Source organism: Sycon ciliatum, chromosome 8 (assembly GCF_964019385.1).
Source record: "Sycon ciliatum chromosome 8, ocSycCili1.1, whole genome shotgun sequence".
NCBI classification, from domain to species: domain Eukaryota; kingdom Metazoa; phylum Porifera; class Calcarea; order Leucosolenida; family Sycettidae; genus Sycon; species Sycon ciliatum.
This window is the reverse complement of record NC_088650.1, coordinates 19887957-19901982: the sequence shown is the minus strand read 5'-3', so window position 1 is coordinate 19901982 and position 14026 is coordinate 19887957. Positions and strand designations below refer to the sequence as shown.

At 48.1% G+C, this 14026-nt stretch overlaps 1 protein-coding gene across 2 annotated transcripts in view; it reads right to left on the bottom strand.

The window, feature by feature from the left end:
* The window catches only part of LOC135822259 (ras-related protein Rab-44-like), a 28968-nt gene extending 18968 nt beyond the window's left edge, over window positions 1-10000 (bottom strand). For both annotated transcript variants that reach the window (XM_065334985.1, XM_065334986.1), the window contains exons 1-5: window positions 8503-10000; window positions 7329-7475; window positions 6574-6664; window positions 2764-2859; window positions 1808-1998 (exon numbers count right to left, since the gene is read on the bottom strand). In XM_065334985.1, coding sequence (XP_065191057.1) covers window positions 1808-1998; window positions 2764-2859; window positions 6574-6664; window positions 7329-7475; window positions 8503-9365 — 1388 coding nt within the window. In that variant the 5' untranslated portion in view covers window positions 9366-10000. The remainder of the gene's footprint in view (window positions 1-1807; window positions 1999-2763; window positions 2860-6573; window positions 6665-7328; window positions 7476-8502) is intronic.
* Between the last annotated feature and the right edge of the window lie 4026 nt (window positions 10001-14026).

Genomic DNA, 14026 nt, shown 5'->3' with positions numbered 1-14026 from the left:
ACAGCAGCACTAGCTACAGCAGCAGCAGCACCACCACCCACAACTCTTTATCAAGCTGTGGTTGGCTTTCACCCTTGTCTCAGTTTTACTGGCCATCATCATGATGTGCCATGCGATAATGATATAAATACAAATACAAAGCTATCGCGTGCCAAACCACTGTCGACATAGGTCGACACAATCAACAAAATGACAGAGCATGGAATGTTCTCCAGTATTGCACCGAGAAAACAAGTCAGTTCACACAGTTTAAATAGAGAGGCTAAGATGTACGTTATTTCCGACATGACGCGCAATTTCACGTCAAATTTGGCGTAAAACTCGAAATTTCGACGTGAGCTGCAGGCAAGTGGTGGAAAGACACCGCACACTCTCGGGCTCAGAAGCTCAATGCATGTAACCAACACAATGATGGTGTGATAGGGTAAAGGGAAATAGTGCCCTTAAACAAGGTGAACATATGCTTTCATATCTACACTAGCCACTCAACCATTCGCGGAAATATTCCCTCAAACTCAGACATTTACTATTTAATGCACAAGCAGGGCTGGTACAGGCAGCTCGAAGGAGAGTCTCGATGCACAAGTGTGCAGAGCAGTATACACAAACAACAGAGACGAGATGTGGAGACTTCAGTAGTGAATACTGATGTCTGATGATTGTTGAAATGCATGAAACCTGATGTTACAGCAACACAGTCGTTCGCCTCTGTTGGTTGTGTACTATAACTATAATGTAAGTATCGGTATCCCAAAAAGTATTGGCCATTAGTTCAGCAGCAGCAGATCACATGACCATCATGTTACGAGCCTGCAACATTCCCTAGCATCTTTTTCTGAGCTAAACGTAATTAGAGCGGTACCTATGAAGAACCCCCCCCCCCCCCCCCCCCCCCCCTGCATTCAATCTTCCTTGCCTGCGTGCAATAAGCCCATTGTGCAATGACGTACTTTGTACCATAAACACCTCAGACAGCCACCTGGGCATGGTCGTCTGGGGTGTTGAACAGTGCATTCCTGATCCCAGTGTACTCACATAACACCCCAGACAGCCACCTGGGCATGGTCGTCTGGGGTGTTGAACAGTGCATTCCTAATCCCAGTGTACTCACATCATGACATGCATTACTCATACCTTCCATATTTGGCAATGCACAATGGCCTTAGAAAACCTCCCTCAGCAGGAACATCACCCACAAGGATACCTTGCAACAAAGGACACCTCGTAAGAAAGGACACTTCTCAAAAGAGAGTACCTCAAAATTAGACACATTTGTACAGTTCTTGCTATTGCCAGTCAAGTGAAAATGCACTCAATAATCAGGATAGGTCCCTGACAGCATCACTGACAGCCTTTCTGCTACGTAAAATGTTTGATTGACAGCCTGTCAGTAATAGAGATGGGCCACTGCACTATTATTATTCTAGTATACTCAAGGAGACCTATCCAGAATCGGCAATATGCTGGCCCTGGCCTGGAGATCTGCAACTATAATCAGCTTCTACTTTGCAACATTAACGGATTAGTCCCCCTTCGTCGATTGATGGATCAATCGGTAGATTCGGCTCTGTTTTTCTTTCCTTTCTTTCTTGTTTTGAATTGTACGTTGAACTCATTGGATTTCTTTGTATTCTGTATCTCGTTATCGTTATTATTTCCCTCTAGCCCTCTCGCTTAGGATGAGCATTCTTTTTTATGGCAGCTTAAGCGAAGGCTATATACCTGCTTTATGCAGGTTGATGCCAACGCGAACAAGCAAAATAATAGTAATAATAATACTCAAGGAGGCAAGAAACAACAGACATACCCGGCGGACACAGGTCTTGACGATGACTCATGTTCGCTAGCGGAGAAGGATAACTGCTGCTGAAGCTCTTCATGCTTTGCACGCTGGGCTTCCAGTGCCTTCTCTAGGGAGGCCTTCATCTTCTCCATCTCCTCGTACTGTGTTTCCATTGTCTTACCCTTGGCACTCAGCTTGTGTACCTGGCCTTGTAGCTGCAGAAGAGAAAGCAACACCAGTACATTACAACAGTAACCTGTCAACCTACTGGGTATCATTCTTGTTAGAATTTAGTATCCTTGACCCGCTTAAATATCACCACACCTTACATTTAAGGAAGGACCGAAGGAACGTGAACGGAGAACAGGTATTTGACTTTTAAAGACGACACAACACTTCGGGATACACGTTGACGGGGACGACGTTCACTACAAAACCACGATAGCAGCAGTTTGGAAATAGAGTTTTACAAGCTCAAGTAGACAGGACGCAATTTAGCATAACAGTAAGAGTATACGGCCCCTCATCAAGACTGTGTACAGTGTATGAGTATTGTACCTGGTGATATCCTTACAAACTACAGTATAGCCAGCTTTCAATAAGGATTAGGTTGAAAAATGCATAGAAGATCTGGCGAACGAACAAGACTGGGGTAGAGGTGTGTGTGTGTGTGTGGGGGGGGGGGGGGCTGGTTGAAAAACAATATGCAACAGTAAGCCCACCTATTGTTTCAGGAAATGAATAGAATAGATGAAGTTCATGGTTCCCCTACAAAATCAGTCACACTGATGCTTTTTTTCTTCATTCACAAAAACACCAACATGCTGAACAAACAAGGCACATGTGCAGCTCCTAACGCAGTGGGAGGTGAGTAGACCAGGCCCACAAAATGGCGATAACAGCCCGTAAATCTGTTTCGCTCCGTCCATGTAACCCTCCAAAATGCACAAGAAAGACGTCCAGAAGAGTTTAGCACTCACCGAGTTGAGATCCTCCATTGCATTCTCCAGGCGCTGGTCTCGTTCCTGCACTTCCTTTAACAGGTTTTCCCTGACATGGCGTAATCTCTTATGCTCCTGTAACGAGAAGAGGTCATGTAGCATTTATGACAGGGAGCTTAGAAAGAAATGCACACTGCGAACAAGGTAGGTATAAATTGTCATGATAGGTGTTCGGATCTGCCACTATTCTTCTAGAAGCAAGGTGTGTGCCCTCTGTGTGTGTGTGTGTGTGTGTGTGTGTGTGTGTCTTTGCAGAGTGACCTCCGGCGCCTCGATAGCTTCCACCACCAATGCATACGTAGCATCTTGTGTGTTTCGCGAACACAACAGTGGGAGGAACGCGTCACCAATGAGCAGCTCCGAGAGATGTGGGGTGATCCATCGCTATTGTCCTCCCGGCTTCGGAAGCGAAGGCTTGAATGGCTTGGCCATGTGGCCCGCATGCCGGATGTTCGTGTGCCCAAGCAGCTGTTGTTTGGCTTCCTACCGTCGCCTCGGCCTGCGTGTGGTCCCCGTTGTCGCTGGAGGGATGTGATTTCGGCTGATCTTCGACACATCGGCATTGAACATCTGGCTTGGTATGGGATTGCTCAGGATCGGTCTGCCTGGCGAGTGTCGGCCGTTGAGCCGAGCCTCGGCGGTCCTTCCCATGACCAATCTCAACGGGTGGACTATCTTATCTTCCACCGTTCGTTTCGCCGGCCAGGTGACAAAACAAGGCACAAATGTAGCGCAGAGCGATGTCTCCCCATCCAGGATCAGCGTGGTGCTGTGCAGTGTGATACATGCAGGAGGTGGTTTCATTCTCGTGGTGGCTTGCGTGTGCATCATTGCTTGCCCCTGGAACCATCGGAAGCGTCCGCACCGGCATCATCTATTCCGCTCAACGTCCCAGCTTCTCCCTTGTGTGTGACACGCAATCGGCAATTCAAGTCAGTGCCTGGTTTCAGGCGTCACAAGTGCGACCGTGGCCATCGAGCAAGCAAGTCTGACAGAGCGTCATATTGTGTTCGCTGTTCTCGCTGCAACCGTCAGTTCCGTCGACAGAGTGACCTGAGTCGTCATCTCCGTTTCTGCTCCTGACAATGACTCTGGCTCCTTTCGGTGTGGCGTGGCCCTTGTGGCAACCAAGCTACAGTAGTAGTAGTAGTAGTAGTAGTAGTAGTAGTAGTAGTAGTAGTAGTAGTGTGTGTGTGTGTGTGTGTGTGTGTGTGTGTGTGTGTGTGTGTGTGTGTGCGCGCGCGTGTGTGTGTGTGTGTGTGGTTTGAGTGGCCTGTGACTCTCGCCCAGACTGGAGGTTGGCTTACACCTCAGACGCCCCGGTTTCCCCCGTACCGGCACCGGTGACTTTTTCACGTGCGCCCGGCACTTCGTACGTCAGGGCGACCTCGCTAGGCACAAGTGCACGGCTGAGCTGCAGAAGCCAGTTTCGGAGCAGAGAGGTGCATGTCAGTGCCCTCGGTGTTATCGTTGGTTCCGGAGCCGCGGTGGCTTGGCTGTGCATCGTTGCTCAGCTTCTACCTCGTGCCCAGTACCGACCGAACCAGCTGCTGTTGTCACCGGTGACACTACCGCTCGGTGTTGCTGCAATGCTCACTGTGACATCTGCAATCGTTGTTTCCGCTCAACCCAGGGACGCAACCGCCATCGCTGTTCAACACACTGCCACCGTCCAACGGCTAGAGAACGGGACAAGTTCCCGCATATTTGTATCTGATCTCGCCGGTTCCGACTAGTCTCGCATCTGGAGCGCCATCGGGTGGCGTGCTCTTTCTCTCTCTCTCTCTCTCTGCTGCCCCTCCGGGGCCCACGTGACCCTAGTGGTAGTGGCTCTACAGGACAGGACAGGTGGTTTGAGTGTGTGTGGGGGGGGGGGGGGGGGGGTGCCCCAATTACTAGTACCACTGTGACAGAGTGTTCCGTCGTCCTGGTGACCCTAAGTTGCATGCCCATACTGCAGATTTCGAGTTTAGAGCCTCAGTGTGAGGAAGCCATCGCTATCATTGCTATGGCAATGGGCGTTTAAGGTTCAAGTTGTGTGTCTGTGTATGCATGAATGTGGGTAGGTGCGTGTGTGTGCGGGATGGGAGGGGGGGGGGGGGTACGAATGCCGCTTTGTGTGAAGGTACTACAGTCGTCCCTCTCTAATCCGGCACCTTTTGCTACGGCGTTTTCTGCTGGATTAACGAGGGTGCTGGATTAAGAAATCCTGCCCTCTGACCCGCCCTACCCAATTGCATGCATGTATCATACGTCAAAACGCAGGGTTTTTCCGTGTCGACCCAAGTATTTGGTGCACGGCTTTATATTCTCTATTGTTCTCCGGGAATATACACAGTGATAAAGTGATAATGTAAAACAGAGAACATGTTCACATGTACTCTTGCACACACACGCACACACACCTGAAAATTGGCAGGACACTACTCCTTGCTATTAAAATAAGAAAGTTTGGTTGACTGCTTAGCCGTTGTCTCCTGGACAACATTGACCAGACTGGCCTAGCCTGGCCTGGCAAGGAGTGCACCTGTACTGCCGGATTATGAAATCAAACTACGTGCAGTTTGAGTGATTCGTTTCAAAAAGTCACTGCCGGAGGCGGAATTCAAGTGCCGGATTAGAGAGGGACGACTGTACTTGGTATGCTTGGCTTGAGAAACATGATATCCTTCAAGTTCAGGTGAAATTTAATTATCATTATTATCTACTGTATAGCAGGAAATTTTCGGACGGAAATATTTTCGGACAAAGCCGAATTTCGACCTTTCGTACGGATTATATTTTCGTACAGTGCTGCATGCTAAATACACGTGTTCGCATGCAGTACGCATGTATAGTTTACATAATTTCACATGAACAAATTTTAGTACGGAATTAATTTTAGTACAAAAGAGGCCGTGTACGAAATCGTACGAAAATAAATTCCGTCCGAAAATTTCCTGCTATACAGTATCATATAATGTGACCTATAGAACTTGACTAAAGCCGACTCCTCTTGGCGATCTGTCAAGCTGCTTGGCTCTTTGTTAGGGTCCGCAGAGGATATTCAGGCAAGAATAGGTGCTGCGAATAGAGCGTTCGGCTCCATTTCGTGGAAGCGTCATAAACTGAGCTCCAGACTTTGTATGTTCTCTGCCCTCATTTTGCCTATCCTGTTGTAGAACTGCGGACTGTGGGCCCTGACACAGAAACTCAGTAATCGGCTGGACGCATGGCACCGCAGAAAATTGCGGTACCTGCTTGGTGTGGTATACCCTCACCACATGTCGAATGCCAAGGTGTACGCCTCAACGCGACAAGGCCCAGTCAGCACTACCTGTCGCAGACGTCGGCTGCTCTGGCTGGGCCATGTTGTTCGCGAAGGACGTAACTCAGCGTCCTACCAAGCACTGGAGATGGCAATTAATACCCGGGACATCGAGCGCCCACGTGGCCGACCCCATCTCAGATGGATTGACAATATTAAAAATGATCTAAAGCACGCCAATATTGATATTTCTGACTGTTTTGAACTGGCTCTAGACAAGAAAGAATGGCTGATGCTTGTGGAAAAATGTGCCGCGCTTGCGTAGTTGTTCTTACTGCGATACGTTCTAACAATAATGAGATGCCTTTTGTCGGCTCTTCTGCCTGGATTTCGTTGACAGATGCGTTTTAAGCCCATGGATCCTTCCATGAGTGACATGCGAACTGTAACTATTATTATTATTATAGAACTTGAAGCGGAGTGGAGTAGCAGCGTAGAGGGCAGTGAGAGCTAGATATTCTGAACCAGCTTTCTGATCTCACCTCTTCCTTCGCCTTTGCTTTAGCCACTTCAATCTGCTGCGTAGCTTCCTCGTCCAGCTGCATTGCTCGTTGATCCAAGTCCCGTGTCTCCCTAATCCCAGTTTCAGACGAAAAACAACACCAGACGAGCCATGCACGTACAGAATAGACGTAAATACAAACATATACTTCGAAGTAGCTTCATTGGCCAGCATGAGGCCATGGCCGTACATGTTCCGTGTTGTGTGCTCAGGAAATAGGCAGATCAAGTAGAGAAAAGAGATGCAGGAATCTGTGTCAAAGTGGGTGGAAAAATAGCAGGCATAGCTGAGGACAGACTGAGTGTGCTTGTACATAACTCAAGACCTTAACTAATCAACCCACGTGACCATGGAATAAGTAGTGCTCTTGAAGTTCAGCAGATATTGCTTCAGTCGAGGTGAAGAGCCCACAACGCCAGCGAACACCTTCTATTAAGACTTCTACTTCCGTAAGTATTCAATTTCAGTACCGCGTTGCAATACCTATACTGCTGTGCTCTTTATCCTTGGCCAAACCTAATGGCCATGATGCATAGCTACATTCACACATGAACTTGCGAGGCACATACTAACTAACGGTTGATAGACCTGCTCAGAACAATGGAATAGTCACATGATGCTGTCTAACGATCTTCCAGTGCAATGCGGAAACTGGATGTTAAAGCGACAGCAGCCTACGGTCTCCTGTATATGCGTGATCGGTTGCCATGTTTTCATATGACCCTGCTTATTTACCTTGCCAAATCCGTCTTCAGCTGCTCCTTCTGGCGCTCAGCATCTTGTAGTTGCTGTGATATCCCATCTAAGAAGCTTGCAAAGCCATCGAGCAGTTCCGGCTGACTGGCCTTCATGTTTTCCCATAGCTGCCGCACCTCTCCATGACTGTAAATACAAACACACAAACAGCAAACAGGGACATGTTCACGTGCATGCATGCACACAAAAACAAACGTGACAGAATAATGCACGGTTCGTTTGAATCCCAGACTAAGTTTCCACATCCGTAGGAACACCACCACCCGTAGGCATCAGAAGTGACTGAATAACTTGACTAACTCCCAAAACATAGTCCTTTATCCCCATCAAGAAGACAGATGGGGCAATGTAAAGCTTGACACACACACACACACACACACACACACACACCTTCCTTCTTCTCCACTGCCATGACTGGCTAAGTGGCCCCATACGGGGCAGCTCTTGGATTAGCGCTGTCTCCGGGAAGCGGCACCAGAACCCGACGACTGACGTGACGGCGCATTCCCACGGGTTATAATTGCTATTGAACGCCGCGATGTACAACGATGCCGTGCGATATCCTGACGGCGGCGGCTCTCCTCGCGAATATTCGAACAAACTTTCCTTGATTTTTTTGCTTTGGACGCCGTATTCAAATTTCCGTCAGTGTCGACAAGAGTCCTGACGTTCCACGTTCCCAGAGACAGAACAACCTTTCGAGCCGCTGGTGCACGCGAGTGAAAAGACTCTGGGCGAGGGTTTGCAAGACCTCTACACCCAGGCGAAAGAGGGTCAGCGCGAGTGGTCACATCCGAAGTGGCCATGTCGTCAACGCTGAATTTTTCCTCCTCCGCGGCAGCAAGATGAAGACTGCCTTGTCTAACACCGCGTCACTAAGTGTTTTCTACTCACCAGGGCTGGCCCTGGCAGAAGCCAGGAGCCAGCCCGTGGCCCTAAACTCACTACGAAGAAAGAAGAGTTCGGAGCCCCAAAAACTGCTTCCTCCTCTCTCAAGAGAAAAAGAAAACACACACACACACACACACACACACACACACACACACACACACACACACACACACACACACACACACACACACACACACACACACACACACACACACACACACACACACACACACACACATAGACACTGATGGAAACTGCTTACTATTTCAAGTCTCCAATGCTAGCTTCATCTAATGTTACGTTCCTGGCGACTGCTGGACGAACCCCACCGCGGAAGCTCCCACTTCGTGCACGTATGCTCCCGCGACGCATAAGATTAGGCGATGCACTTGGAGATACATCATAAGATGGTCTGTGCAGAATGGGCGAGTCACCAGCTTTATCCACTAAGATCACAGGAGCTAGGTCGGCTGGTTGCACTACAACTGCTTGGGGAACGCCAATACCAAACTCAAGCAGAGACTGCCCAATGACTTGCTTGATGTTCGCCTCACTCATGTGTATGTTCAGTGCACTGGTGATGGTATTGGCCTCTGAATCAGTTAGTTGCCATCGGCTCACTAGAGCGTTGCGTAATGACACGCCGCTCGTGTCCGCATCGAAACGACGTACCAATTCGTCGAGGTCAGATTCCGACAGAGCCTGCTGTGGAGCAGCGCCGTGTGAGGAGTCATGCGGGTGTGCTGATGACGGTGGGCCGTGCGATACACCTTCGAATGATTCCTCGGCCTTCTGATGATGGTTATGATGGCGTGACGCAGCCTCCACAGCAGCGCCGTCCAGCTCATCATGGCCATCGTCAGCTCGGCAGGATTGCTGGTCTGCTGCCCAAGCAGCGAACTGCTCTACAAACGCCTCAAAGCTAACCTTTCCACTGTCACCATCCTCGTTCGTAGCCAGTTTAGAAAACAGAACGTCCACGTCCTGGGCAGTTAGATCGTCCAAATGCAGCCTCTGACATCCATCCAGCAAGCTCTGCTTGGAGATGAATCCACTGCCGGATGGGTCGCAGGCATCAAACAGCTGCCGCAGCGACGAGCGGTCCAGAAGCTCATCGTCTGCCATTGACAAAATGACACACCACGTTACGATTCGACTGACAATCGGGGGTTCAAACTGCTACCGGATAGCCGCTAGCGCTAGCAAAGTCTATCTTACAAGTGTCAGCAAAAAGTCAGTGGAATTCTATTACAAAAAAACTGGACATCGTATTTGCTCATTCTAATGGGGTTCTCTTTATTCCAAAATGTCCAAGATGATCAGTTGGGTGCACTGGGGGATAGTGGACTTGCCGAGCTTGGCCTGGGCTGCCAGGACTTTGGAGAGTGTGATAGCAAGCTCGTCTCCAAATTCAGACTAATACTGCTGTAGTGATAACGGCAATCACAAGCCACTGCTGGGGGTACCCACTGCTGCTTTGCAGAAGCTCCTGTCCCGGCACACCGGTCCGCGCTGCGCTCAGTTGGACGCTGGATTCCAGTTGCGGATACTGCCTGAGCATGGAACTTGGAAGAGCACAGCAATGCACACCGGGCGCACTGTGAAATTCTCTACATTCGCCGATTCTAGCTCAGATAGGCAGGTTACTGACGCCTACAGCACAGGAACGAGCGCAACTACCACTGATATCCACCGGCAATAGGCGGCATGCACCACCACGCGGCTTTTGAACATGAATTTTGACGGCAGCGCACGTGTAGTGTTGATAGCTACTCACATAATATTATTCTATTTGTAGCCGTGTGCTGCTGAGAATGACAGCCATGTACAGTACAATTATGTATGAGTCGGAGGAGAAAAAAAGTTCCAACCACGACTCGACTACTGTCTACTGTAGTACTGAGTCTGTCAGTACTGATGGCATGCCGTCATGGTACTGACAGTCACTGTTCTCTGTACTGACTACTGCAGTACTGGAGTACTGGAGTCACATCATACACATCAGTCATCGGTAAATCCTCTGTATCTGGTAGATCTACATGTGCTCGGAGACTACAAATTACACACAGTACTAGTACAATGTAGTGACCATTGCAACTGGTGTCTGGAGACGGTGGTGTCGTTTTTATATTGGCTCGCTGACGTCTAGTCCGTTGGAAAAAGGTCGATGTAATTGTTCTGTGAGTGTGCGTATGCCGTATGGTCAGTCGACTGTCAAGTGACAGGAGGCAAGAAGTACACCAAGGCCATGTCTACGCCGACCGTCCGTACACCATCTACACGCCTTCTTCAAGTTCTTGATGACGCTAAGGCGGGTTTACAATCATGCTCGTCCTGCAGTACCGCCGCTACCGGTGTTCATGGTATTAATTTTTTAAATGACCCCTATGATTTCCCTCATACACAAGCGGTCAAATATCCTGCATATTTGACTAAGTAGCCAACAACTCTCATAATGACTAAGTAGTTAAAATATGCAACTGACTCCTTTCGGAAATGCTATTGCCGTATTGGATGAATGCGGGGAAAAAGAAGAAGTTGAATACCGGTCTGTCTCTATAAGGCATAGGCGTGAGCTGGAAAGACTTTGGGGGACCTCGGTCCTTTACACGCGTTCTATCACACATACATGTAGGCCTGATAGGGCCTAGCTGGTCTATTCCATACGTGCTTCTACCAACTAGCACTAGCAGTAAAGCATCATATTTCCGGTGTCCTTTTCCTTCTTTGCATCATCATAATTTTTATGCTGTCAATACAAACACGCTTCCAAGCAGTAAAGACTGAAGAGTAAAGTACTATGATTGTTACATAGTATGTACATGATTATATTCCCACTACTTCACTCTTCAGTACAATCATACAGTCATGTTGTTCTGCCTTGTGTAGTCCCACTACTTCAGTACATAATTATGTACCGGTATAATGTAGTTAGAAGGCCATTCTTATCGCAGCCTTTAATACAGGTAACAGGACTACCGTACACCGGGTACACTGACTGGTGCCAACCAATGGGTCAGATTGGTTCTGTCGTCCACATTAAATTTTGTTCTGCAGTTCCCGTTTCCGTGATGATAAGTTTGTCTTGTTTTTGTTTTTTTACTTCATTCGCCCTTCAGTTGACAATCGACCCCTGCTCTGGCAGTGTTGGATAGTCCGATTTAATTAAAATAACACACACACACACAACAAGAATGTCCTGTAACTAACCAACTACTAACTAGACAGATTTGCAATCGGATGGCGAGCCAATTGTATTCATGGAGAGGAACAGGAAGAGAGGAAGGGGGAGAGAGAGAGAGAGAGAGAGAGAGAGAGAGAGAGAGAGAGAGAGAGAGAGAGAGAGAGAGAGAGAGAGAGAGAGAGAGAGAGAGAGAGAGAGAGAGAGAGAGAGAGAGAGAGAGAGAGAGAGAGAGAGAGAGAGAGAGAGAGAGAGGAATGACAAAAGCGTTTTGAAGAATTATGACTAACGGTCCACCAATGTTATCGGAGAATTCATTGGTTACATTGCCGGACCGTTAGTCAACCCCATAACAGTTTGTCTTCCTCTTATCCGGAACTATACTGAAGTCAACCGAAGTAGCGGTGAGGCATCCTGATGATGGCAATTTGCCGAAACGTTGAAAATGATTCTGTGAAATGAAATGAGTTGTGAATTTGCAGTGCCAAGGGAATAAGCATGACTTGTGTGCTCACCAATATACTGAAGTCAATTTTAAAAATGAGGTTCAAATTTGCCTGCCCTCATGCAAAGCTCGCTGCGTTACCATGGTTGTCGGGTTCAGAGAACACTGGCTTTGTAGTGGTTTTTTGTTTTTGTTTTTAATTGCAAGTCAAACAGGTAATCATGCCCAATGTCATGATGACGATGGAAAGGGAGAAAAGATTTTAAAAGAACAAGATTAGATCACCTGGATAAGTGGAGTGAAGAAAACAGTGTCAGTGAGCCGAGGAATCTCTAGCTCTCAGGGCAATAATATAAGGATCATCTTAACATTGGCCATGAAAGTAAACTTTCATTGGACGCGTGAATTGAGATGTCAGATGGTGAGCCAAGGAAAAAATTGTAACATGGAAAAATGTGGGCACAAGTTATGCGATCGAGTCCACCAACCAAATCAGATTTTGAGCAGTCAGACGTGCACAATCTAGCACAAAACTAACAAGCTTCCCCTTCATATTTTCATTTCTGATAATATCAAGCCTCCCAAGTTGGGTGGCAGGGGCGTGCTCGGCCCCCCAACTAGGGGGGGGGGGTGCACGGGAGCCGAGGGGAGCCCCCCCGGCAATTTTCTGCAATTTGTTTGCAACCTTTCTTGAATTTAGAGCATATTTACATACATTACAATTGCAATTACCCAGATTGAAAATGTTTGGGGGGTGCACGTGCCCATCGCCGAGCACGCGCCTGGGTGGTTGTTGCTTTGTGTTGTCGAATTGTGGTTTAACCATTCTGTCTGGTCTTGCCGTCCCGTCATCATACCAGGCCAGCATTCCATGAAGCCTTGGAATGTAGCTTGGGCTCGGCTCGATGGCGCTTACCTTCCCCTCTTTGGAATTAGCACTAATATCCATGAACCTACCAAGTCGGAAGGCCGTTGCTTTGTTCAGTCTGGTTAGTTACACTGTTTTTTTAAGTTATACCGGTCTTGTTTCTGAGTCAATGAAGGAGTCAGGTACTGCATGGGAGAGCTAACCTAGGACATAGTACTTTGAGAACGGGTATATTTACAACACCAATTGGGCCAATCGCGTGAAAGCATGAGTAAGAAGCAAAGCAGAAAGACAACCCAAATTCGGATATCAATGAAACACTCAATTGAAATGTAAGATTGAACACAAAAGCTTGACAAGAAAATCGTTACCTAATAAAATTGCCTACCGGCATGCAAAGGCAAAGTCACGCCTCTGGCCGTATCGGCACTATGCTGCAAAGGGGCTCCCGACCTTGCGGCGAATGTAAGAGGCCCTGCAGCCCCTAAAGCTCGTGACTGCCCATGGCAGGAGGCGAAACGTAACCCGGGTGCGTAACTCACCTATCACGGCAGAATATACCAAGTCTTTGTTTTTGTCTTCAACCAAAGCAGCTATTATAGCGACTTCAGAAAAAATAGTGGTTTCTTTGCCCGCCACACCCGAGGTCGAAAACACCAGTGGGGTAAATGATGCTCACTGCACCTATTTGACTCTGAGCCGCCTTCTTCATTCTCTCGTCTGTTCTCAGGTGGCTAAAGATTTCCGGACGAGACAGAAAGTGTAGTACTGCTCCGAGAGTAGAAGTAAAGACGTATCCCGATGCCATGGGCAGCAGGAAAGTATCCGAGGAAACGAAGTTCTTGTCCATTGACCAATCAGTTGAAATGGTGGCGCTTTGGCTACATGTATCATGCATCTTGGATAGCGGAAGGCATGGTAAGGGTCTCTTATTTGTTTCCTTGGACATCCTGCATGGCACACTCATGTATTATTTCTCTACATTTTTGGCGTTATCTTCAGTTGAGCATGACTCATAACAAGTTCCTTCACCACAAGAATTCGAACTGAGAGAGTCCAAGTGCGACACTGACTCACGCTGCTGCCTGGTGCTCCCGAGGTGTTTGTCGCGCTGGAAATGGAGCGTCTCTGTAACTTGATGATATTAATTGTGTACAAGGCGATGCCTGGAGAGCACTACAATGTATAATAAGTGGTGCTCTTCAGGCACACTCTTCCTCAGCCTACTCAAGCTCTGATGGGGGGGGGGGGGGGGGGGTAAATTCCCCAACACTGTGAGCAGGGAGTGGTGC